Source organism: Parus major, chromosome 4, assembly GCF_001522545.3.
Source record: "Parus major isolate Abel chromosome 4, Parus_major1.1, whole genome shotgun sequence".
NCBI classification, from domain to species: domain Eukaryota; kingdom Metazoa; phylum Chordata; class Aves; order Passeriformes; family Paridae; genus Parus; species Parus major.
Window position 1 is genome coordinate 53,784,213 of NC_031771.1, and position 27,478 is coordinate 53,811,690.

At 38.8% G+C, this 27,478-nt stretch overlaps 1 protein-coding gene across 10 annotated transcripts in view; it reads left to right on the forward strand.

Moving 5' to 3' along the window:
- Positions 1-27,478, forward strand: part of LDB2 (LIM domain binding 2) — a 212,981-nt gene that overhangs the window by 142,318 nt on the left and 43,185 nt on the right. For all 10 annotated transcript variants that reach the window (XM_015625284.3, XM_015625283.3, XM_015625285.3 and 7 more), the window contains 3 exons: positions 18,713-18,885; positions 23,637-23,759; positions 25,216-25,299. In XM_015625284.3, the coding sequence (XP_015480770.1) occupies positions 18,713-18,885; positions 23,637-23,759; positions 25,216-25,299 (380 nt within the window). The remainder of the gene's footprint in view (positions 1-18,712; positions 18,886-23,636; positions 23,760-25,215; positions 25,300-27,478) is intronic.

Genomic DNA, 27,478 nt, shown 5'->3' on the forward strand with positions numbered 1-27,478 from the left:
AAAGAGCTTTCCTTAATTTAAAATTTCAGTGTTGAGATTATTTTTTTATTACTACAGCTATTTAATAATCTCTTCCAAGTCCTTTCATATTTTCAAGGTCAGGAATTTTTAAAAGAAATTATGGGACCCAAATTTCTTTTCGCTTCTATCAGACCAACTATGATGAGGTAATGGTGTTCTGCAAGTTGGCATTGGAGCAACAAATTGTACATCAGCCAGGGCTCATGCCTTTTTCTCTTTGTGCCCTGCGACTATATGACTAATAAAATGCCTATTTTTATTGTGTGTGGTCCAGCTTCAGAATAATAATCATCCTAGAAGATTAAATTAATGAAAAATCAATTTAGCAATCAAATATTTCAGCCATAGTGGGTGGCTGAGTTAAGAAAGTAATATAAGCAGAGTATAATTTGTTCAGACATATAGGCAGTTGTTGGATTTCTTATTCAGCCATCAATTACTGCAAAATGGTTAGCTGAAATTACAATTAAATAATGGTTGCAAACCACACTGTAAGAGCACAGCCACATGTGGAAACAACTGTAGTTATTTTAGAAGTGACCATCCCTGCTGCTTTCTACTGCTCTTCCTCTGGTGGTCACACACGTCAGAAAGGGGATTCTGTCATGTGCTGCCTTGCTCTGTCAGCTTCAGCTTCCACCAAGCCCTGGTTTGGGCAGGAGCCTTCAGAAGGTGTCTCCTCCTGGGCTTGTAGCTCCCAGCAGGCTGAAAGCAAACAGCCAAGGCTGGTCATGTCCTGCACTGCTCCCACTCTGCCTCCTGTGGGGGTTGTCTGTGAGCATGGGGTTTGCTCACATGAAGTCCTTCTTAACCCTATGCAGGATTATACATTTAGAGTTTCATGCCTGAATGTAAGAGGGATTACCTGAATAATATGTGTTTGTCCAGTTCTACTTTGACTGCTTCTGAAATGCTGCTGCTAGAAGTACTTCAGTAACATTTATTGTCTTGCAATTGCACTTTTGTCCAGCTGTGCCTAGGTTAGAAACTAGGCTGTAAGAGCAGTATTTTCAGGGCAAGTATTTTAGGCTTTCTGTTTCAAATCCCCATATGTTCAGTACCCATCTTTATGACATGAGTGAGAATAATTAATTTCTTCTCGAGGAAATAATTTCCCCCAGTTTACTGTGTGCCATAGAAGGACATTATAGAGGACATGGGAGAGGCTTTGAAATTTACTCTCAAGATTTCCAAGGGAAAATGATGATGAATTAAGAATTTGGACTTCCTCATGAGTGATTCCATTTCAGGACTCAACTTTTCAGAGAAAAGCAGTGACTTAGTCATCCAAGCCAAGTAATTCCTTTTTATTCATGGTATAAGGGATTTTAGTACTTTCTGTCTGTCTTGTAGAGCATCATGTGCTCGCTTACATATGTGGTGGAAAGGTTGTTCTGTGCAGGCTTATCTGTTGCAATATTTCCAGATACCCTGTTTTAAAGCATTTGCTAGTAGGCATATGTATGCAATACATCATGGACAAATGCCAAAAAAATCCTATAAGAACTTATTTTGAATTGTGAAAGAGGATGTAAGTTCAGATGTGCTTCAATGCTGCACCACGGATGTGTCTTTTTAGCAGTTTTACATGTAGGCGTTTGCTATTAGGTGTTTGCTATTGTTAAAAGTGACAGCTACATCCCCCTCTTTAGGTGAGCCTTTTAAAAATAAGTGCAATCTACATATGGTTTGCATATTTTAATTTGTAATTTGCATATGTTAATTGACAGTCATTGCAGCAGCAAATGGTATTGCATGTTGTCAGCCTAAGTTGTAAGAGATACAGAAGAGTTTGCTCAAAGGCTCAGAAAAGACTGAACTACCATTGATTGTCCCCAGTGATGCTGAGGATGGGGAGGGCTCTGTATTGCACACTTCAAAAGCATAAATGAATAAACACAATGGTTGGTCTCCTGGTTTTAAAATATATCTTGCAGCTTTGGAAAGGAACCAGTGCCTGCTGTCAGTGCCTTCCATGGCAGTAAACTTATTGCCAGATCATATAGAAAATTGCTCATAAAGTGAGCCTACACTTCTAGAACTTTTGGGGGAAAAAGAAGATCCTAATTTTACCAGTGAGATAATATATGAAGTAAATGTCTCATGTAGAGGAGTCAGGAAGCAAAACTGTGGTGCAGAGTGAACCACATGAACACACCACTTTGTAGCATTGAAAACACAAGATTCATTTCCGCAGATCACCTGTGTGTTTTCCAAGAACAAGCCAGATCAGCATATTGAAAAATATCTGTTGGAGAAGACATCAAAGTTTTTTACTTGAAAAGGTGTTAGATAGGAAAGGACATAGGGAATAACTGCTTTAATGATATTTAGGTTGCTGAATATTGCAACAGTTGACCTGTATTGGAATAATCTTGTAACAGGAGCCCCCTGGGATTCTTCTGCTCTGTAGCAGACACACTGGCATCAGTTTATGTATTTTCTAGGCTACTACATTTCAAATAAGAGCAGTTTCATATTACTACTGTCAGTGATGCACTCCGAAAAAATAGTGAAAAAGACAAAAAGAAAACCTGTACAATTTTCCATCACAGTGACACCATTGTGATATCAATAATATGGATCATCCATCTTGCAGTAGTGTTTTCCTGTGGTTAGCAGACATGTGGCCAAGGACTCTTCCCTTCAGCATATCTAATGTCACAGGCAGTACAGTTTTTATTCTGTGTTTCTGCAAGACTTCTTCTTAGAATCACATTTAATAAAGACAAGGCAGAAATTCCTGGTAAATCTAAGAGAATGATTCATAGATGGGCAGGTAGTTGGAAGAATCCCCTATAATTGTCATCTCACTCTGCCCTCTAAGAAGCATTCATTGGCAGTCACTCTCTTGGGATTGGTTTGCAAATGTGGCAGGGGAGCTTCTGCATTTGCCTAGCACATGTCACCCCAATGTATCACAGTCAGTACAGGCAGCATGGTGTATGGAAAGGAGATGATTACTCCGCATCAGCTGGCTAGTTATATAAAGGATTTTTTATTTAAAATAGATGACTGTAGACTATATCAAAATATTTTTAATTTCTGGAATCACTGGGGAGACAAAAAAAGACACTCACAACATAGATATTGTAAATTTTTTTTCAATGACACTGGAGTGTAAACATAGACATTTCTCTGAAGAAAAGGAAAAAAGAATTTTTTTTGGTTTCTGATCCTATTTGGGTTCAAATTTACTCCTTATAAAGTAAACGCCACTTCTTCTTGACACTGTTAAGAGTGTCATTCCTCAAGTGTAACTTGTAACTGATGCAGTAAACAAAAATGTTGTTTTGTTAATACTACCATTTGCTCTTAAATCTTCTCACAGTTGCATGAAAACCTGTGTTTTGAAATTCAGCCATTCCCATCACCTTTCTTATGATTCTGAAGGCTTGGGTGCATTTATCACTACTCAGAATGCACAGAGCACAAATAACTTAGCAAACAAGCAGCAAACACAAATTCTTCAATGGAAATGCTTTGGGTGACCCTGTGAGTGACTTCCACGTGAGTACCCCTTTGAAGGACATTGAATGGAGCAGACAACTTACAACATGGGAGAGTAAAATGTGAATGGGATGATATACAAGTGATGAAACTCAAGGGGAAAAAAACAGGTGGAAATAGAAGAGGAGGAGCAAAAGTTCAGCTTCCTTAGGCAGCATCCCCACGCAGAGCAAAGGCTTCCTGTGAAGTTGCTCTTTGGGGGTGTAGCCTGCCATCTGCCTTGGAAGTGGTGGATTTTTAGGAGACATTAAAGGTGACAAAAGTCATTCAGAGCCACTGTTTCTGACTATGCTGCACACCACCTCATGGGAATAGCTCTGGGAAATCAGACTCATGCTGCTTTGCAGACAAAATATGTGTGTGTGGTTGGAAGCTCCTGTTCCACCCCAGTAGGATACTGCATGAGTGTGTAGGCACAGATGATTATCCTGGTGAAATTCAGCATCACTTTGCTAAATGTGTATTGCTCCTCAAGCGGGCACGTTATGGACACAAAGCACATGCCCTAAGAGAGGGTTGGTATTTTCTTCTTTCAGAAGTATGGGGCCCTACACCCTGTACCAGCGTCAGGGCGGTGACAGAGGAGACTCAGCTGTAAAGTGTGGCAAAACTGTACCACTCCCTGAATCTTGTCTGCAGCTACAAAGCCTGGGTACAAAACCTGGGGAGGAGAGGGTTTAGTATCACATTGGTTCCTGTGAACTGTTTTCTATGTTAACTTGCATACATTCAAATATTTAATGGGTTATTTCTAAGTTCAAAGCCATAGCTCAGCCCATCAAAGTAATTTCAGTCTCTTGCAGTGACAAGCAAAATAGCCATCCCTTTTTAAGGCCCACTTGCCTCTGAGATTCTTGCAAAAGCAGGAAACAAGAATTTCAAGTTCAACAGCCTGAAAGAATAAACTTCCTCACGTGATTTTTAACACTTCCTAACTTTAACCAGATGTGAGGTAGGGAAGAACAGCCTTTTAATTTATATTTGTAGCTGTGCTGATTCTAGAAACAGGAGGATAGGAGTGACGTGGTTAAAGTACTGTATGAAATACAAGAGTGCTGATCCAAAAAAATTTTAAATGTCATGTTCAGTCCAAGGCTTGTGCAGAGGTCTGGAAACAACTCCTATTTATCGAAATTGCTTTTTTCTTCACTGTGGGTGATTTTTCCTCCATTTCTTTTTTATTTTTTTATTTTTTTTTTGGTAGCAAAATGACATTTTAGTTTTGAATTAATCCAAAATTTTGCTGAAAAAAAAAAAATGCAATCTTCACTTTCTATTAGAAAGCAGTTGCAGAGTAGATCTCACGTTTTCAGGTTGTGTTCAGCAGGCTTTGTTGGCATAATCCAGAAGCATGGGGAGCAGAAGCAGTGCAGCTGCCTGGCCTGTGCTGAAGTACAGCACTGCTCCTCTGCCCTCACCTCTTAGGTAATTAACTTCACATAAATGAAAATTATTTTCTTTAATTCTCCTCATCAATATGGAAACAAAATTTCTTCTGTTTCAGTGGAGATTCATGAGAGGCCAGTATTTGTGAATAATGTCTGAAACAAGATTAGTATTAATGGGGGGGAGGGTGATTTGAAAATGTTAATATATTAGCGTATTAATGCAGTGAAGAAAGGCTGACTTTAGGCAAAGATGTTTTTCTGTGGTGAAAAAAACAACTTTGTAGGATTGCTCTTTTCTATTACTCTTCTGTGTAATGGATGCTCACAACAGAACAATTTTGGATGGGTGTTTTCTGCATTTTATTCCAGCACCTTTTATATTTGTCATATAATAAAAGTATGAATTGGTTCCTACCAAGCTTACTCTTACATGGTGTTAGGTTTTGTAAACAAATAAGTCAGCTCTCTATTCACTGCAGTAGCTGGCCCACAAATCTGTTTCCAGATCCTGAGTTGTGTTTGCAATACTGAAGTTAAAAAAAAATATTTTTCATTCTGAGATATGTACAAATTATTTGAAAGTCGGGGAGATATTTCAAATACATATGAATACAGCAATATATTTGCATGTTCACACTGCAAGGTGGAGTGTCTTATTTTTTTATGCAGAGTCCTGCTTGACATAATGAGTTTTATGCATACCAAATTAAATTAGTTTTCCCACATTAGGTGACTTCTGTATGTTTTAAAATTTGCCAGATTTTGAAAAAATACGTTTCATTTTTCAAAGAAGCACTTTGAATTGCATGGTCATATATTAGGTATTAGGCTATCAGAACATCAAGTTATCTATCTGTGATCATTCTCTCGGATGTCAACAGGGATTCTTACTGGAAGACTTGAAATGTAACCCTGTCAAGCACTGCTGGTAGATAAAAGTTGTTGCTAAACCTTTAGGAAAGAGCTTCCCACCATGTCTTTCTCTCTTGAAGTTCTGCAGGAAAACACATTCCAAGATAAATTTTTATATGCTCTCACCCTAAGATAATAAAATCTGTATATATTTTTCCATAGTTAAATTAAGAGGTTTTAGGCTGGCATCTGGAGCATGGGGTTCCCTGTGGTATCACTGTACTTGCATGTCAATAGCAGTTAGCAGCTCTGGCTTCCATGTGTAACTGTATGCAACCATCACTTCTGCAGCTTTCCACCTGTTTATTTTTGGAAGTAGGTGTGATGGACCAGGGCAAGGATTTTGCCACACTTCTTTTTTTTCCCTGTTTTTTTCTTAGGTTTCTAGTTTATCTGTTGTTAAGCTATGATGTTGGTCTGGGTGGGCATTTGGGTTCATCCTGTGTGGTGGTTGTTATGTTCTATGATCAGGCAGTGCCTGAAATTGACCAAACAGTGGCAGTTCAAGACTGTCATGGGAACTGTATCTTACCTATGGTAGTTCCAGAAATCACAGTGCATCATTGTAGAAAAGCTGTTCCAAGAAGATAATATAATGACTCTCTGGGAAATGTGAAAAAAATGTATCATACAGCTAATAGGACAGAAAGCATAGGAAGTGGTCATTTCAACTACAGCACAGATTTGTTGCAGTACTTATTACTGACATTACCTTTTTCAAGTTAAGAGGATTTTGCATTACTTGCATAAAATTTTATTAAAAAACTATGTACGATGTGTGTTCTCACTGAAGCTTATAAACCTGCTGCATTGCTTGCCCTTTTCTGAAAGTGCTTCTTTATTATTTCATGTTATTTTGTCAGACATCTGATTTGTATAACTGAACACAGGGCACTAGCCTTCATTTTAAGGGTAATAAACAAGGCACACTTTTAAAACCAACAAAACATTTTGAAATAGTAGACTATTTTTCTAATTATCTCGTCCACTGTGTTCAATCCAGTTTTTACTTTCTCTCCATCTAGCTTCTATGAACTTGAAAGAGAAAGAGAGTGGAAAAGCAAGCTTTGCTGCTGAAAAAAAAAAATCAAAGCCAACCACCAACAGCTTTTTGTATAAGAGTGTTCTGGTTGTTATAAAACATGTATATAACCGACAACTGATATTATCCACTGGTGAGATATTGTTCATACATCTACAGCATAACATTACCAGAAAAATCATGCTGGTTATCAATCCACAATGTGCTCAATACAGTTTGAGGATTTTGAGAATGCCATGTATATCTTTTATCATGTCACTGTAACCCCTCACCTCCCACCAGTTCTTCAGACCACTCCCTGCTATGTTATCTCCCCTTTGATGCACATATTAACCCATTTCACCTCTGATGTTTTTCACCTCAGTGTGGACCATGCTGTGATGCTTGACTGACAGTGGTTGAGCACAAAGTCCTGTGTTGGGGGAAAGGACTGCCTTTCTCCTTCACATGGGCCAGCCTGCGGGTTTCCTGTCTTGCCAGGAAAAGAATTCTTGCAGTGCTGAGGAGGTCAGCTGCGCCTGTGGGGCAAATGCCTCATGAGCCCATTTTCCCCACACACACCAAGCTAACCAGGTGCTGTGTGGCCATTTTCATGTCTCAGAGCCCAAACCAGTATATGCTCCTTCTTCACAGGAATTGCTTCCTCAGATATGATGCCAGGCTATGCAAACATGTAGCTTTGGAATTACTCAGAGTGTTAGCAGAGCAAGGTGGTGTCTGCCTACAATATGCTCTACAGAAACATCCATGGCTATGTTTATACTGTACTAACCACAGAGAAGGAATAGCTTAGACTACTTAAACTAGCTGCCATAAGTACTGATATCTCTCAGTAGAAGGTAACTTGTGGAGAACTGTAGAAGATATCCAAGAAGAAAAGTAAATTCTGTCTGAGCTAAACCCTCTGAGACGCCAGCAGCCTGTACGTGTCCTCAGGCTTCACATCATGAATGGTGTCCTCAGGCTTTTCATCGGGCATGGTGGTGATGACATGAGGTGCTATTTTGGCAGATACAAACTGGACTGAAACCAAAAATAGGATTTATCAGAGTTGCAACTAATCGAAGGTGTGTGATGTTGCTGATATCGCCTGGATGAAAATCAGGAGCTTTAGATGTGGAAAAGTCCTCCACTACACATGGTACTCTGTCTCAGTCACTCACAGCTTCTCTTCCAACGTTTCTAAGGGTGAAAGTGACACATGTATTTTTCAGAACTTTCTCGGTTGTTTATTCTTCCCTCATATAGACTGCACATGTTTAACAGGATTTCTAGAGTACATATAAGACTTATTTTCCTGTCTCAGCTTCCCATCTCAACATGGCTCAGAGGAGAGAATGGAGATGAGAAACTGGTAGAATTGTATTTGTAGACATCTGTCTCCAGAACAACTTCACTCCAGAAAATATAGAACAGGTCTTCCTGTGTGCTTTTGTAGCAATAATTGGAATATTTTTACAATTTAGGGGTAGGAAGGGAGAAGGGAAGGGAGATCCCCATCATAACAAACAAGTTCTTAGCAAGTGGTAATTGGTGTGATTCTAGTGAATTGCCTAATTTTCATGGAACTGTTTGATTTAGACCAACAAAAGATTAATCAAGTCGATGGCTGTGAAATATGTGGGTTAGTCACTTAACCCACCACCAGCATGAATACACCCCAGAAAGCAGATACCCTTTTCCTGCAACAACCAACTTTGGTTTTGAGGTCTCTGTCTAAGTTCTAGTTCAGACCAGCTTGGGTACCTGCCTAAAAGGATTGTGGCAGTATGTGAGGGTATGGCAAATATCACTTTTTCTTAACACCCTTTTGCTTGTGTTTTTACATAATTCTTTTTTTTTTTTTTGCCTCATGCTGTGTTTAGCACTCTGCTAGGTCAGATGAAGTCAGGGGTCAGGGGTGTGCTTGATTTAATACAACTGGATAGTTTCCCTGGTTTTTGTCCCTTCCTTTTGGTGTTCTGTCATTTGAATTTTATGATTTTGCCTTTATTTCTTGAGACAACTTTTCTGGGTATCATTTTCTCTGCTGTGTTGGTCCTTTATGCTGGTACAGATTGCATTTGTTCATCTAAAATGCCTGTCCTGCACAATTTCCATCATTTTTATGGTCTTACATTTTGTCATTTTCTGCTTGAGTTTGGTTGTGGTTTGTTATGTTTTGACAGTGGTTTGTCATACAGCTGTGAATAACCTCTTTGGTTTGCTTTTAAAACTTCCTTCTTTGCAGTTGTTGAACAAAGTTAACTGAACTACTCTTTCTTCAAGCTGAACAATTAGCACAGGCATAAGTGTGAGTGGCTGTATACTGCAAGCAGGAAAACCATTTGTTCTGGCTTTATTTGCATTCAGAGCGTAGAATTCTTATGCCAACACAAATACTCTCCTTTCTAAATTTTCATCATGGGAGTGATGGTTTTGATTTATAAGACATGGAAGTTTAAGAGTTAAAACTGGAGCTTCCTTATCTAAGGTATGCCTTTTTGTCTGTGGAACAAGAATTCAGTTAACCCACCTCCAACCTAAAAAAATCAGCTTAGACTGTATGCTTCCTGATAAATCTGCCTGCCATGACAAGTTCTGAATTTTTTAATGCTACATAAGGGTCTGACCAGCTCTGTACTATCAGAAATCTAATTCAGTTGTTTAAACAATAAATTGTATGGGCTCTGAGTTTTCATTTTAGGATAGGATTGAGTAGCAGGCTCCCTAAGTACTTAGTGCTGTCAATGGTTACAGAGAAAAAAATTAAAGCTTGAAGATGGTACAGAATTGTGCATGGCTGGAGCTTTTCTATTTCTGCTTCAACTTGGGACACTGGTTACGAGACCTGCAGGAAAGGAGCTGAGATTTGAAGTTGACTGGGAGCCAGCAATGTGCCACTGCAGCAAAGAAATCAACAGCCTCCTGGGCTGCATGGGAGAGTTTGAGAGCAGTGATGGAGGTGATCTTTCCCTCAGCACTGGTGAGACACATCTGGTGTAGGATAGTCAGTTTGGACTCACCATTTAGAATCAAGATATGGATATACTGGAGTGACTCCAGAAACGAGATGTGAATATGATTAAGGGTTTGGAGGATTTGCAATGTGAGGAGAGTCTGAGAGAGTTGAGACTCTGCAGCCTAGAGAGGTCTATAATGTGTGTAAATATATGAGTGGGACAGAGCTGAGATAGAATCAGACTTTTCAGTATTGTAATATGTAATGCAAGAGGCAGTGAGCACAAAGTGAAACAGAAAATTCCATTTAAACACAACAAAAACTGTTTTCTTTCAAAGGTGGTCAAACATTTTTGCAGGTTATCCAGAGAGTTTGTGAAGGGATCATCTTTGAAGCTACTCAACACCCAATTGGACACAGCCCTAGACAAGCCACTGCAGATGCCGCCTTCTCTGAGTAGAGGGTGGGATGATGCCCAGAGGTGCTATCCAAGTCCAGGTGCTATCCTGTGAAAAGAATCTTGGACTCTGCTGCTTTCTCTCTGCATTCCCTGGTCTAGATTCTCTTAGCCTGAGGCTGAAATACTCAAGATCTAATGAATGAACTTTTTACTGAGCAGTTCTTTAAAGACTAGTGGTCAGTTGCCAGTGTAATAAGAAAATGTTAGGAGGAGATTTTATTGTAGGCTGGCTGAACCTTAATTAAAAATTACTCTCATGCAGTTTAGCTTTGTGCTGAGACATACAGAGGATTTTATAGTTCTTTTCTGAATGTTTTTACCAAAGTGAATTATAGTGAAATATTGTCTCTCTTTAGAGGGATGAAGGATTTAAGAGTTGCAGATTATGTGTCTGTTGAGAATAAGGGTCATAAGGTGCCGAGAGTAAAGCTGAGGTCTCATTGTCATAGTTTCTGTTACTTACTCTTGACTCAAGTGTGTTTTAGAGGATTGAAGTGGTGGTTACACTCTTTTGAGAAAAGAAAATACACTGTCAAGTGAATCAAATTTTACACGCAAATCCTCACCAGGGTAAAATGTTGTTAGAAAATACTGGAGAAAAGGCACAGTCAGATCTAACACAATGATTGAATTACACAGGCAGGAAGGAATTGGAGAGAAAAAAACTGTACATTTGCAACTTTATAAGCTTTAATATTTTGGGTTATAGCCTTTAACTGTAGGCAATGTTGTTGATATAAAACAAATAAGATACTGCAGATACGATGAAAGTGTAATGGATCTAAATAAAACCTTTGGGTTTGGGTTTTGGGAAGGATTCAATTCACTCAGTAACAGTTCTGAATCCATGTTACACATCCCACTTTGTAATTTTGACACAAAACTGAGAACAAAGGCAAATCGGTTTTCTAATCAACATTAGAAATTTCCACAATATCCAGAAGGTGCTGTACACAGATAGTTAAAAACATAATTTTAAGTACATGGGACGATAGTTAAAAACATATTTTTAAGTATATGGGAAGAATATATATAATACACTAATTTTACTCCTGAAAAGGTATGCTTTTGCAATATGGAGGTACTACTTCCACTCTCTTCCAAATTTCATGGTGTTTAAAATTTATAATGTGTGTAGATTATGCAATGTGTTCTGAATGTTCAAATACAATGTAACATATTACTAGTATAATACTATTAGAAGTACACTAGTGTACTCTAATATAGTATTATCATTATTACTATTGTATAGATTTTATATCATATTTTTACTCTTAATATTTAATTAGTATAAATAACCAGTAATTTCTATAAGTGGAAATTAATCATACATTCTAATTTTTATTCTAAAATTAATCTACATGATAGAAGTCCAATCTTACACACTAGATAGGGATTTAAAAAGGACAGGTCTGTGTGTGCCAGATTCTGCCTTGGATATATGTGGGTGGTTTAATCAACATGGCCCACATGTCTCTGAAACAGAATTTGGACTTATTAGACTGCCTTTTCACTGCCTTCTGTGCCACACTATCAAATCTGACAGTAGCTTTTCCTAGGAATTGACAGATTTGTGTTGTTTGGGTTTGAATCCACTCAGCAGATAAGGTCTTACAGAGGTGGAGGAGCAGCCCAGGCATCCTGCCCTGCAGTTTTTCCAGAGAGCAGTCCACAGTACTGAAAACTGAGATTTGCTGTTGTCCAGCTTCAGAGAGGGATCCCTCCTGCCACATCCCAGCCAGATGGACTCTGTCTGGAAGAGAACACAGCTGATGTGCTCTTTCACTGGGATGATTTTGGGCAAATAGAAGTGTAGGCAGAGCAACAGCACTATGTAACTCCATGAAGTTTTGTCCTGTGTGTACTGATTTGTTTATTTCAGTTACAGGAACATATGTAAATGAACATGCCAAGCTCTGGCCCGCGCAGATGTTAATTAGCCATGCCCACAGATGTCAATTAACAATTAACAGAATGCTCATGCTCTCTTTTGCAGCGCCCAGGAAGGTTCATTTGCAATCAATGGGCTGTTGTCTCCTGGCTTCCCTAGTCCCTGCATCTGGCTGAGGAGAGTTAGTTACATCTCCATTTAATTACTGAGATCCAACTGTGATAATCTCTCAAGCAAGAGACACTCATAGTCTGCCTAGAGCTTTATGGGACAGCTCAACATTTTCTGTTGGGAGCCAAAATAAACCCCACAGCCCCAACCAGCAGAGTTCCTCAAGCCCATCTATAGCATGTTGATGAGATAATCAGCTGCAGGCTGCACCCGAGCTTCCAGAACTCCTTTGAGCTATAGGCAGATGCGTTTTTTTTATTCTTGTTGCTGATTCTGTGGAACTTTTAAAGGCTTTTTCTATTTTATATTTTTTGGGTTTATTTTTTTCTGTTTTATTACTTATTTTATAACCTAGCTTTAATTAAAGACAGAGGACTTGACAGGATTCAAGCTGCAAAAAAAAAAAAACCAGCCTGAAAGCAATAAAACCAATATTTTTATTTCACTGATTAACACTTCTATTGTTTCTTTGCTGCACCAACTTGGCAGTTATTTTACATGGTATATATTCTAAATCCAAATGTCTGATCCTGCGAACCTCTACTGTAAATGAACATATGAGCAGTTCAGTCAGCAAGGAGGGGTTTGCATTCAAGCCCTATTTCTGCAAAGAGGCTGTGACCCTTCATTCTGTAGAGGGGGCATTGAGATTTTGACAGCCTATCTTTGGCACACAAAGGGAGGAAATGTTCTTCTACTATTCCTAGCCCACAAATAATACCAGTTTCCTGAAAACTAGAAAAACATGTTTACTTTCTATTTTACTCAAATCTTCCTTGGGGGAAAAACCCCCAACCATCCAACAGTACCATCACCACCATACTGTGTGGTGGTACCAAAATTATATTGTAAACTATTTTTTCAGTTGGCTTTCGACCCATAGCTCATCTGAAGCTTGGAAAGACCCTGAACTTCACAAGTTATGGACAATCCCATCTTGAGATCATTGGACGTTTTGGCTCAGTTTGGGATGGAAAAATAATTCTAGAGTTAATCATATTCCTGATAGAACGAAGTGTTTTAAGCTCAGGCAAACATATCTAAAAGGGAAAATAAACTAAAATAAGAGGGTGAGAGAGGGACATCCTAATCATCATTGTTGCATGCCCAGACCAAAAAGCAGGAGTGTGACCTCAGTACATCCCTCTTTGAGAGGCAGGTCTTGGGCCATTTAATATGTCAGATGGTTTCATTCTATTGTTTAAAATTCCCCAGGTGAGATACTTCAGGAATTATATATAATATAACTGTAACTGGCCTATAAAGCTTCTTGCCTATGTTCATAGATTGAATTAATTGATTTCTGGACCACTCACTTTGGCGGGGGAGGGCAGTCACAAATCTATCTTACTTCAATTCTAAAATTGTTTTTTGGTCTCTGATGTTTTATGGAATTTCGTTTAGCCAAGCTGTCACACTACAACATAAGCTAAAGTTCTGTCATGCCAGTGGGTAAGAGCATTCTTTTTTATGCAAAATATTAATTTCTGGTATGCCTTTCTTACAGACATTTTCATATAAATAACTATTTCTTGTTACTAAATCCAGCCAAACTTTGTGACTTTTCTTTGCTATCTGGGCAACTGCTAGTAAAATCAAGCAAAGACTAAGTGGCAGTGCCTACTTCTCATAAGAAATCCTCCTTCAGCTAGGAAGGAATGCTGCCCGGGACAAAATGATAATTTAAAGCAACATTCCAGTGATCTGGAATCAATATCTGAATGCTGAGGAGCAGGTGATTTTTCCTTCTGGCATATACAGTATCTTGCAATGTGGGATGGCACATTTCCCACTATTAAATGGTCTTTTCTGGGTAATGGGACATAAAAGCCTGTTATTTTTTGTATAGATGAAGGTTCCACATTACAAAAGCATTGCAAGTTTGTTTTAAAGTTGTTTAAAAATCTATATGCTTTGGAATAGAGTTGCTCACCTTTGTGGCAGGGGTATCCCTTTGTCCTCTTTGTGGAAATCTAACTGAATTTAACAGATTTCTAAATATTTTGGCAAAAAGAAAGGTAGCCATTGTCAGGTATTCAGTGCAGGCTTTACTAGAGTTTGACAGCTAAAATTTCCAAGGTCTCTCTTCCCAGGAACATAGCTCAGTGGGGCATCCACATGCCAACTACATAGAGTAACTAGATATTTTTCAGGTCAGGGCTATGTGGAATCATGGTCATTTCCATTACAAAACCCACTGGGAAGGCTCAGCCAGTGGTGCATGCAAGAGCAGAAAACCCTTTCTTCTACACTGCTGGCAGATGCATCTGGGATCCAGGAAGGAACTTGACCTGAATGTAGAGGAAAGAAAAGGGAAGAGGAGTGGGAAAAAAGGAAGGGTAAAAAATCAGGACTAGATGCCATTGATATGGTAGAGGAGAGAGAAATAGTGTCTGGGAGGTAAGGGGATGGAGGATGATTGAGTAAGGGAGAGCTGGAAGTCAATGAGAAAAATACAGGGAATGGAAATATGTTTGGCTGGGTGAGGGGACACAGAGAAAAGAGGTCCTCTTGACTGGTCGCTGGCTGATGAGAAGCTGAAGGAAGGAAGGAAGGAAGGAAAGATGGGATTAATTTGGAGAAAGAATCTGCTTTTACCAGGAGACAGAATGGGGAAAAGTGCAGAGACAGAATTTGGTGGGAGTAACCCACAAAATCAAGATCCAGAAGAAGTGCTTAGGCTTATAAGGCCTGTGACAAGCAGATGTGGAAGCCTGGATGGGTAGGAAGGGCTGATTAAAAGTGTATGTGAAGCTGGCATTTTGGGCAGCATGGAGGAGAATGAGGAAACTGAGACTAAATAACTGTGCCTTGTTAATTAAGAAGAATGAAAAATATCATGTAGATTTGGGGCAGGTTATTGAGTTTCCTTGAGCAACAGAATCATTTGAGGAGGGGAGAAGACAAGGAGATACTGGGAGTTGAACAGTGAGTTTGGAAGATAAGCAACCAACCGTAAACTGAGAAAACAGAAATTGGACCATGGGGGTGGGTGAGCAAAAAGACTGGAGAATTAATAAAGCCCTGACACTAAGAAAGGAAATTACAAGAACTTCTCCATACTCAAACTGCTCTGCAAATGCTCAGCTCAGAGCTCCTGTGGCTAAGATCTGTGTTCCAGTTCTGAAGCTCCATGTGATGCTCCTTTAGAGAAGTATAGTGTGGTAAGAAGGAGCCCTGCAAAACCATGCACAGACACATTCTTGAACATGTATTCTGTGGACTAAAAGCCAAGCCCTAAAATATGAATGAATTCCAATTGCAGTAGCACATAAAACTTAATTCAGCCCCACTGGTGCAATTGGATGTGCTATTAGACTATACTTTCCATTATTGCTGTGAGTGCCACTGGGAAATTGCAAACCCAAGGCCAGGCTGGCATACAGCTTGCTCTGTGCTCTGCAAGGGGTGAGTTCATTTCATTGGCATAAGGATAACTGGACCACATCCTGAAGTGGCCACAAGTATCCATAATTGTTGTTCCATAATTCTGCCTTCACATTGTTTGGGGTCCTCCTAGAAAGTATCCTGCCATCTCTAGCAGAAGGTACATGGTGTTGCTGATGTCTTGTTGATCTGTATAGTGAGTGGCAGGCCACATGTGAGCGTGTCCATCTACTGCAAGTAGGGAAGGAGAAGCATCGTTGCCGTATTCCCATTCTTTTTCCCAGGAAAGGATTGTATGTGTCATGCAGCAGAGCAGGGAGTACACACACATATGTGCTTGCATACTCGTCTACACAATTATGCCTTGAAAGAGAAAAATTCAAGGAATAGCCCTTTGCACTAAAAAGTGCACAAAGTTTGGGATGATCTGTAGGCCTCCTAAGAGTTATTCCACAGCCTTTTGTTGCTCTTGGAAATTCTACCTCCTGCACAAAAAACCCTTGTTACTGCCGTACAGTTTCTTGTTTATCCTAGAAATTGAACGATCTTTTTAAGCCATTGAGTGCTTCAGGAGGAGAACCAAAACCTTGAACATGCTTCAGTCTTTCATGGCAAAGCCAAATAGTGAGCTGAGAAGAGGTCTGCTCATTAACACAGGTCTCCATTACTGTTTCTTCTGGAGATGAATATCTAGCTATAAACATTTATGCTGGATATTTGCAGTTATAAGTGTCAGTTATTTTCACTTCTGCAGACCAACAGGGTCTGCACATGCATCTGTCATGGAAAATGAGGTTCCATGGAGCATATCCTTGTGTGTACCTCTATTCATTTTCATCCTTTTGGTCTCCCATTTTATATCCCACAGTAGCATATCCCAGTGGCAAACATAGATAACACTTACCAGGAAATAATTTTTATTAAAAATGCTTACTAGTAATAAGAATAAATTATTTAATGTATTTCTAGCCTTCTTTAATGCATTGTAGCTGTAAATACAGGGCAAAAGGCAATACCACATGACTATGTTACTTTGGGAACCGTCTATAAACTGCAGTTAAATAGTTCCAAGATATTTATGCAGTGCATAAGTCACATGAATAGAGGTTTATCACAATCAGTAGGAATGCTGGATTTTCATATCACCCATTTGCTGCTTAAGATGATTAGCAGGAAATTTAATTTGCACTAATTAGCCTTAGGGGAGCAAGAAATTAACTTGATGAGTAAATTTCACTTTTTACTATATACCACACCAACATGAAGAAATTTGAGTTAAACCATGAATTAAATCCTATGCTAATACACTGGACTTCAGTTTTAATAAATGAAATTAAAATACTTTAAAAAAATATTATATGCATGGTTAGTGGGTGGGGTTTTTTAGGATCTACTGTTTTACAAGTCTTTCAATGTATTCACTGAACTGACAGCCAGTTCCAGAGAGTATGATATATTTTTTGTGTATTAAACTATATTGATATGTGATATTACAGCAAAAGCTTTTATGAGTCCTAACTTTCTATATTTGCATATCTTCATTATACAATATGCATTATGACTGCCTATACAATATTCCAAATTACAATGCACAAAACAAAAACAGTATTCACAGAACTACTGTGAAAATTCCTTATTTTTTAATTCGCAACACCCATCTCCAAATGCATTTTTAGGTTCAGGAGCCTTTGTTCATATGCTGGCAAAATTTCTATGAAAATAGTTTTTTTAGAAATTACTCTCAAAAGTATACAGCAAATGAGGGAGTCATGAGTCACCACATAGTCCTAATAGACAAATTAGAATTAGGAACTAATAAACTAATCTTGCCTGTGGATGGTGACTTTTCTACCTCATTCTTCCCAGAGACCATTTAGATTGCTTGGTTTTTCCCTGTAAAATGGAGGCAATTTTTATGTATCCACCACTCAAAATTACTGTTGATTAATCACATTGCAGAGCAATGAGTCATTTGGTGTGGAAGAATCCATCTATTATAAACTGAAATGTTCTCTTATACCAGGCTTGTGGTTACATTCAAATTTATCTGTAAAGAAGGAGATGGAAAGCATCAGTTGCATGTGAGATAATTGCCTTTGATGTCTGTGCTGCTGCTAGTTTGTGCAGCTGAAGCACACTCAGAAGCTGAACTCTCACTACTACATTTTTGGAATTAGACCTCGTAAAACTTACCTGACACTACTACTGAAGTGGGAGATGTGACTTCAGTGAGAGTTTTGCCCAACTAAATAATTCTGAATTGGGTTCCTTCAGTCCACAGTTTAGGGTTTAAGTGGTGCATGTAATGGAGTTCAGGTGTCTGCTTAGACTTTCTAACCTATGACACAAATGCTGGTCTAAAGAGAGACCTGTGGGTGGTCATATATTGTATAACATTCTAGTCTGCCATTCTCAGGTCCATCCCCAGTACTCTGATTTCTCAGTAGTAGCCCTCCTGTTGAATCAAGAGTGCATGTGCATGTGCGCGTATGTATGGGTGGGTATATATAAAAATACACGCGCCCACATGCAAAGAAAACATATACATGTACACAACCCCCTTATATAAAAGTGCTTTGCTTTTTTGGGTGTAGAAGTATATTTCTGTCAATATTCACCACTTGTATTTATATACTTATGGGTAATATTCAGCTTTCAGTAGTAATTGACATCATGTGGGTTTTTGTGTAATAATTACTTTGGGACAAAAAACCTTGCAGATGGTTTCAAGAGTGACTTTAACTTGCCATCAATGTAAAAAGATTAAATATGATGAGCCCACTCCCTCTGAATGGAGTCAGCCATTTTCATTGATTTCAGTGGGCGCAGGCACAACTTTGTCTCTACAAAAGGGAGAGAACATGTATTATATTCATTAAATGAAAGTTTGATTTCATTGCACTTAAAATTATTCATGTGCTGTTAGCAACGGTTTGAGATTTTATAACCTAGAGCATTTGCTGAATTCTGCTTTGTATTTTCCTCACAGCAATTGGAAGAACCCTCATTCCTCGTTATTTTAGCACTGTCTTTGAAGGAGGTGTAACAGACCTGTATTACATTCTCAAGCACTCAAAAGAGTCATACCACAACTCATCCATCACAGTGGACTGTGATCAATGCACCATGGTCACTCAGCATGGAAAACCCATGTTTACCAAGGTAACAAGAAGGACTCAATAAAGCATGTTGGTTTTTGGTTTTCTTTTTCAGTGTGTATAACAGTGAAAAATATTGGCTCTTGAATTTTTCTGGTAGACTGAGATTATTACTAATACTGAAAACCCTTGGAGCCATTTAATTACTGTTTCCTATATTCATTATGTGACTGGAAGATTCTGTGGGTATCTCCTGTAATTCTCCCAGAAAGATTGCAAGAGAAGCACATAATGCCAGGTTGCCAGAACTATCAGTGTTATGTGAATTAAATTCGCCTGCCCTCCTTTTCTCTGGGTTTGATTTTAAAGCAGCAATGGGATTTTGCATTGCTGGTACCTACCATTTGGGATGGTATGCATTACATTTGATACTTACCTATAAAAGTACTATAAATCTCTAGGAAAACACTGATTTAATACAGTAGGATGCCAGTCCAAAAGGCAGTGAAGTCAATGGAAGGAGTCAATTGATTGAAACACACTCTAGATAAAACAGTTAGTGAATACTCAATATTTGTAATTGATAGTGAATTTTGTTCATACATAAGGCACATCTACTCCTGTAATTAAAATGGGGCTCAGAGGCAAAAAGAAGCTGCTGATGTGTGGTGCACTGGGGAGCCAGGACATGTGAGCACACTCCAGCCCCTGTGGCTTACACAGACACAGACAGACAGAGGAGAGACCAGATATTCCTATTAGCACCTCTTTGCTGCTCTTAAGAAGCTGTGAGTCCTGGCCATGTGCAGGAGATGTGCCAAAGTTACACAGCTGCTGAGCTGCCTAAAGCCATTTCAGTGTCATTTCCCTTTGTGTTAGCTTTAACGCAATACAAATAAAAGGGGGTTGGTTTGAGGTTTTTAACCAGTAAATACAGAACACTTTTCTCAATTCAATTAGATAAATTTACTTATCATGGTATCACATGACAGTGTTATTATTTTGGAAGGGAGGTTAGGATCCAGCGAGTCAGAGATGGACGAACAGTATGGGGTGGGCTGGGTGTTCATCTCGTGTGAGGGGCCACAGCTGCCTCCTGCGGCACTGCCCTGTTGTGTGCAGTGGGTCTCTGTCTGCTGCAGCCCTGGCAGTGCACAGCTGGTCTCAGCCTTGACATTCCTCTGGCAGATTCCAATATAAACCTCTATGTCCTGCCTGAAAAGTTCAAGTGGGGATGGGATTTGGATTCTAGGAGAAAAATTAGGAGGGTTTAATGCCTGCATGTTTAACATATGACTTGTTAGTAAGAGCAAATCTGAAATAAAATGAAGTAGTTGGTGGAAGAGGGGAGAAGAAATAATACTCTCTCAGAAATAAGTTAATGCTGAATGTTGTCTCAGCTGTGCTTATTTAACTTCTAGCAGAGACACCAAGGGCACAGATCTTGTACCCAAAGGTAAACTCCGACTCTCACAGCATTGGTGATAGAACAAAGCAGGCCTCCCATAATAAGCACCACTGCAATGGGCTGTGTAGCTCCTTGGATCATACCTGCATTTGACCCAGTGCAACTATCATGAGGGGATGTTAATGCAAAAACACAAACTGTTTCAGTTTCACAAGAAAATTCTAAGCTGCAAATTCACTAGCTTCTAATATAACAGACTGAAATACTTTTCATTATATATTGAATCAAGAATCCACAGAATAAAGAATCAAATGTATTTCTATTCATTTCAACATTTTGCTATTTAGAGCAACTCACTGCATATAGCAGTATTGGATGAATATATAAAATGGCATTTCCAATTTTTTTGAAACAAATATGGCCAGATCATGCCAAGCAGTAGGAATATGAATGGTCCAGCTTGTCTTTAGAGGCTAAGAGGTCCTATGATGTCACACACTTTAAAATTGTTTTATCAATATAGTAATAAATAGTATAAAGAATTTATAATAGTTCAATGACATAAATAAAATGTTGTAAAATACTGAAGCCAAGACCACTATGTTTCTGCACCTGGGAGATGCTCCACTTTTTTCTTCAAGTAGACAAAAGTTTTAGGAGTCCTTCTAAGTATCTTTTTTCACTGTTTGCTCCAACTCTGGCATTCCCACTCTATATGTAGGCAAATTGTTTTTCTACAGTTGTCAATGACTATGTTTCCCAGTGGAATGGCAGAGGTGGGCATTGCCTTCACCTCTAGAGCAGTGAGTGCTCCATGTGCTCACTACTCACTTCCTTCTCCCAAGAGTGTGGCCATCAGCTGGATTTTATTGGTGAAGCCCTTGAAACTCAGCGATTTTAATCCCTACTAATAATATCAGGCATTGCCCAGATTTGTATAAGCTTTAGGTTTATTTTAAAGCAACAACTCGTGTTTGAGAAATGGTAGTTAATATAGGGGGAGCACTTGTAAAGAGGCCAACTGTTAGGAGGGTGAGATTGTGAGCAAGAAAGCACAGGGCCAAAGTTGGTTTTCATAGGCACAAGCAGTTGAAATTCCTACAATTAATAAGTGCAGTGAAGGGGTTAAAAAGCTATTGGTTAGTTTGAGAAATGTTCTTTTTTAGTTTTTTCCTGGCCTAGTCTAGAGCAACCACGTGATACACTGAATGCCTGCCAGCCTCTTTCTTGTTGATCCTCCGGAGACCATCTGTGCTGGGGGCATTGATTAGAGTGTGTCTGCTGGGATTACATCTTTTCTGTTGCCATGCCAACTAATCAGCTGATTTTGGTTACCACAGAAACAAAATGTCAGAGCTCACAGTACGGTAACATGAATTCAGCACAACAGAAAATGTTTTCTTAATTGGAGACCCTTTTGATTTTTTGGATTCTATGTAAAAGGCAGCTTTCAGGGAAAAAAAAATAGCCCTTTTAAATTAAAAACTGTGCCAATTTTATTGATTAAAACCAATGTGTAAAATTCTACTTTACATAAGGAAATTAAATTCTTTTATAAGATGTATATTTTTTACCACTGTAATATGAGGAATGTGTTTAACTTTTTCTATTAAAATTTGTTAATGCCAGTGCCTAAAATCTGCTAAGAGCTTTCATGGTGTGAGCTTAAGGAAAGAAACATATAAGAAGCCACAGGTATTATTACAAAAGAATTGTTTTAAACCTGAAATATTTTCACATTAACTGATCAGTAACCAAGATCTTTGGCCTCAACACATTAACATTAATGCAACATATTTTTCTTCTGTGAATCCTTATGTGTGTGCATGTGTACTGTGTAATTTCTCATCAGAGTGAAGGTGATGTGAAAATCAAAGGTGAAACATCAGGCACATTAAATATCTGAAAGCATCACTAAGGTGTGTTGAAAAGGGCAGCTGTGAACCTGTTGCAGGATTCTGCTTCATAAGTCTACAGGAATTTGTCTATATAGTATGCCTGTTAAAATTACCTATGTGTTTTTCCTGAAACAATAAGGAGGAAAAACTGTAAGGACATTAAGTGAACTGTTAACCAAAAAAGCCTCACATTTACCAAGTGAGAGCTGGGCAAGTCCGAGTTGGAGCTTTTGAAAAGGCTCAACAGACTCAGATGAATCTGGGATGGTTATTTTTCAATCAAATACTAGCTGTATTAAAATTAAGGTTGCAAAACCCCTTTATTTTGAAAGTCATTACACCCTGTTTCCACAATATATCTGTTGTGGAAACTTGCATTTGCAAGTTTACTAAGAACAGGGATTGTAAGTCTAAATATACATTTTTTAAAAAATTCAATAAAGAATTGGTAGTTAATTTTCAAATCAGACTTAATTTTCAGTATTCCACTGTATCCTCAGTCAAAATACCATGCTGGGCTTGTAATTTTCACCTTAAAGAAGACCACAACCATGTACCTTTTCCACATAAAATTGTGGAGAGTTGTTTAAAAGTCCCCAAGAATTTATTTTTCCTTTATAGGTAGTACCCATTTGCTACATTTATTCCTCCTATATATTTTGTCCTTTCTTGGACAAGATTCCTTGCAAAGCTGTGTGAGCCACTTTCTGTGGAAGGAGCTCCATTGTCCTGGCTCTCTACTGCTCTCCTCACTCTCAAACCTGTGAGCAATGCAGCTCATAGACCCCATGGCAGGCACCTATCTGGCTTTCCTTGGAAGGGGAGATTAATAAAACTAGATAAGAGGGAAAATATAAAACATTAAAAAAAAAAAAACCCACGCAAGAAAACCCCAAAAATAAAACAAAACAAAAAAACCCAAAACCACAACAAACCAAAAAAATAAAAAAATAAAAGAAGAAGAAACCAACAGGAGAAAATACAAAGAAAAATTATAAAAAAAGCTATGAAAATGATGAAGAAAACCCCAGGTTTGGCCACAGGTATTCAGGGTACTGCCTACTCCAACTGGACATGAGAGAAAGGTTTATATGCCAAGCTATAGTAAGCCTGAAATAGGTTGAGAATGACTGGTTCAGCAACTTGCCATCAAGTGCACTCAGTTGCACCACAGTCACCTCCACTGTGAGGTCCAGTCATTAATTAGCAGTTGCAAACTGTGAGGAAAAGAGAATTGATGCAATAAATAAGATTTAGCACACAATATTCTATGTTTGTAAAATGCTATAAAATCTATAGCATTATAAGTTACTGTCTCTGAGGTAAGGCCTATGAAGTAATTTTCCCACATTCGTTTTTTTCTCCCCAAGAGGATGAAAAACAATTAATCTAGCAGAGATGAACAATAGAATACTGCTCTGATATTTTTGAATGTTGTTTAATCGATGCTACAATACCAATAAAAACAAAATTCCTGGGAATTCATTTCATGCATTTTATGTATTCTAGGTATGCACAGAAGGACGTCTTATCTTGGAGTTTACTTTTGATGATCTTATGAGAATAAAAACATGGCACTTTACTATTAGACAATACAGAGAATTAGTCCCACGCAGCATTCTAGCCATGCATGTAAGTAATCCTTTCTTCATTTGACCTAATGCAAAGAGATGAGATTAGGTTTATGAAGAACTCCAGCAAATTTCACACCCAAGGCAATTAACTATAAATATTTTGGTTTGCCTGCATATACGTCGATTCACAAGTTCTTTCATCACTCCCTTGTTTCTCAGTGCTCTATTATTGCCACTGTTGCTATGTTTTCATTCTATTTTAACACATAATTTTCTTTTTAGTCCCACTTGGTGGTCTGTATGATTTAGGTCCAAAATCTCTTCTCATCTACCTGAACTACACCAAAGTCTGTGAATTTTCATCGTAGGTATCAGTGATAAGTTTTAAAAAGCAAACTGATGTTATCCTTGCATAGACAGAAGATAAGAAATTGCCATGTATTTACTTAGAAACCTTTAGAATTTTAATCCAGACCTTCTTTCTCTTCCACATAACAAGACTTTCTTTTGTCACTGAATGAAAACACACACATTAAAACATTTAATTTCTTCACCATAGACCCATTCCTACTAGTAGCACCCCAATATACAAAATCAATTGCAGGCCTATGATTTTATAAAGGCTAAGACCACAGGCACAAAGATCTTACTCTATTTTGACATCAGGTCACTTAGATATCCACAGATAAAGATATATTCACAGTGAGGAGTTTTATATAGCCTAAGCTGGACCTTCTTTCAAAATGCTATTACAAGCCTGAAGAAAGCACCTTTGAAAACTCACCCCACCATTTCTGTCCCAGGATTATCTTCTTTCTTAGGGAACTGATCAACTGAACTCTTCAACAGGATCCCATTAAGGGACTATGAGGAAGGCCATGATCAACATTATGTATTTACGGGGCTGCTAAATTCAAAGTGGAAGCAGGTTAGACAGCAACCAGTAGGTATTAATTTTAGTAATGAGATTGATCTCATTTTAAAGAGGAGGCTGGTCTCACAGGTAATGCTTCTGGCTAGGGTCAGGGGAGGATTATACTTGCAGTTTTCCCCATTTAATTCTGGGAAAATAACTCAGATCAGAAGGGGTTCTCCAGACTGTGCTTAATGTCACATATTTGATGAGGTCTTTATGCTGCAGTTTCTTACCCACAAAAAGAAAATGATATGTTTTTTATAACTGCCTTTTTCTGTCTAGTCTCCTGGGACTCACAGCCAACAAATAGAAGGCTCAAAGTGTACTGCAATCCCTCAGGAAGCTCACTTGCATGATCAGACCTCTTAGGTCTATCTTTTGAATGGATGCCAGTCTTTAGTCTGCTCCAATTTCATAATGCTTTACCTTTTCCTATGCATATGGAACTCCAGCTTATTACGTAAATTTAGCATCAGTGTGTAACTTTTCCATAACAGTGGCACTGCTTTTCAGGGAACCCTCTCTACATTCCCTAAGCACATAGAAAAAATACCCCAATGAAAACACAGTGAAAATTCTTTTTTCCTTTGTTGTTTAGGCACAAGACCCTCAGGTGCTGGAGCAGCTGTCCAAAAACATCACTCGAATGGGTCTGACAAACTTCACCCTCAACTACCTCAGGGTAAGCATACCATAGCTGATGATGATTGTGAGTATTTTTTAAAAGGTACAATTGGCTTTGAGTCAAAGTAATGAGAGCAGAGCCTGTGTTGATCAGGTAAGAAATTGACCTAACCCTTAATGAGGGTGAAGGAAAAACAAAGACATTGTAGTAGAAATGTAGCTGATAACAATGGGCTATTTAAAAGGCTAAGAATTTTGTAATTCAGTCCAAGCCTTGTGTGGGTAGCTCCTCTTTTCGACAGATTTTCTTCTCAGTTTTGAGTAATGCTTTTATTTTATTGTAGGCGAGAAATTCCCAGTGTTTTTTCCTCTCTGTTTCACTGTGCCTGAGAAAATGGCAGCTAATTCTTATTTAAAGCTGCCTGTCTTCTCCAGCTTTTAAACCTTGCCACCTCTCCCAGGCAGAGGCAGGGCTGTGGGAAAGCTCAGCTCCAGCCCTGTTTGCAGCAGTCCCTCAAAGCAGCCCTCACTTCACATGCCTCTGGGAGCCTGAGCTTCCTCCTCAGCCTTGCACCACATCGAGTGAGGTTTTTTATGATTAAATAATGCATTTGTTCCCATTGCTTTTTGACCCTTAAAGTGCATTCAAAGTTTAGATGTTTATTTTTATTTTTGAAAGTATTCCCTGGTGTGGGATTACAATACGTACACAGAAATACAGATTTGTAGAGTTCATATTTCAAGCTGAAAATTCAGATTTTTCCTATTTCTAGATGTGCCATCAGTGGATAAAAAGAGGGAAATTGCTCAATAATACACCAAGCTAACTTGGCCAGGACTATCTGGTTTTATTCTTTTTAATTTTATGAGTACTTATTCAAGGTACTTTTTTAAGATAACACAAACACTAGAAAATGCAGTTATTTTCAGCCTAATGTAGAGCTGTACCTAAGTGTGTAATTTAGCTGTACTTCAATCTGTTCTATGAACCTTGTAATACTTTCCCTATGGGTAGGTGGAGTCCTGTTCCTCAAGTGTTGTGAACTCCAAGGGAGAATGTGCAGAACTGAGATACGTGGCAAGATCTTTCTCACTCTATCCATACAGTTTATAGATAAGTCAGTAGTTGTACTTATTCTCCCAATAGCGTAAGCCATTGCTGATTGTTGCTTATGTGGTGTTAATGTAAAAATTACTGTTCAAATTACAGCCTGAGTTGTGCAGGGCAGGTCTGGTCTATTGTAACTGAAAGAAGAATGTGGCATAAAACCTCAGAGGAATAATACATTGCATTAGGATTTTTCCATGTGTAAATGTAAGATTAACATGTCTGTGTAATGCACATTGTATTCTCATGGTTAGTTTAGCTTGTGATTTAGTATAGAGAGCATGTCTTGTGCTCTGGCAACCCTGCAGCCACGCTGTTGTTGTTTTGTGGTGGGGCATCTTAGAGCATGTCCTAGAGAAAATCCCACTGGGGATTCCTCCTCAGTCATGGCAAGCATTGCATTACATGTCATGCATTACATGCTTGTGGCAAACTGGGCAGAATGTGGCTGACTTAGGTAGGGGATTTCTGTGGTTTCTTTGCAAACTGTCCAGTGGCACCAGGCATTGGCCACTGGTGAGGTGTTTCATCCCGGTGACAGGACACGGTGTCTCACACTTGGGCTGGCCCTCAGCAGCCGTGGGGCTCTGCAGCCTCTGCGAGGTTCCAGGGGCCAGGCAGAATTGGCAGCACCACCTCTGTCACTGACCCCTTCTGCATCCTCTCTGGTACAGCATGGGATTGCTCAGGGTGACAATACAAATGACAAAGGTAGGGCTCTGGTTAGGAGGCAGCTGGAATCAGGCACCCATGCTGCCCCCTCTGTCAGCACCAAAAAAAAAAGCAAGAAAGGAAGAGGGAGAGGGAGGCAAAAAAACTCAGAAAAAGAAAACTGGGATCAAGATAAGCACTAGGGAGATGAGCAGTGAAGTGGAAGGGGATAAAAAGATAAAGTCTTACTTTTTTTCTTCTTCCAGACTAGTTTTGTTAGCTTAACAGATGACATTAGGTCTCTGGGTGCAAAGCTTCCTCGGGCTCCTGCTGTGGTGATTCCAAGAGGAAATCTTTTTTTTTTCTCAAGCCAATCTTTACATGTCTCTTTTTCTTGTGGTGAGGGATTGATCATTCTGCTCTTTTTTCATATGTTCAGCTCATCGTGGCAGCATGTATTACATGGTGTATTTCCATT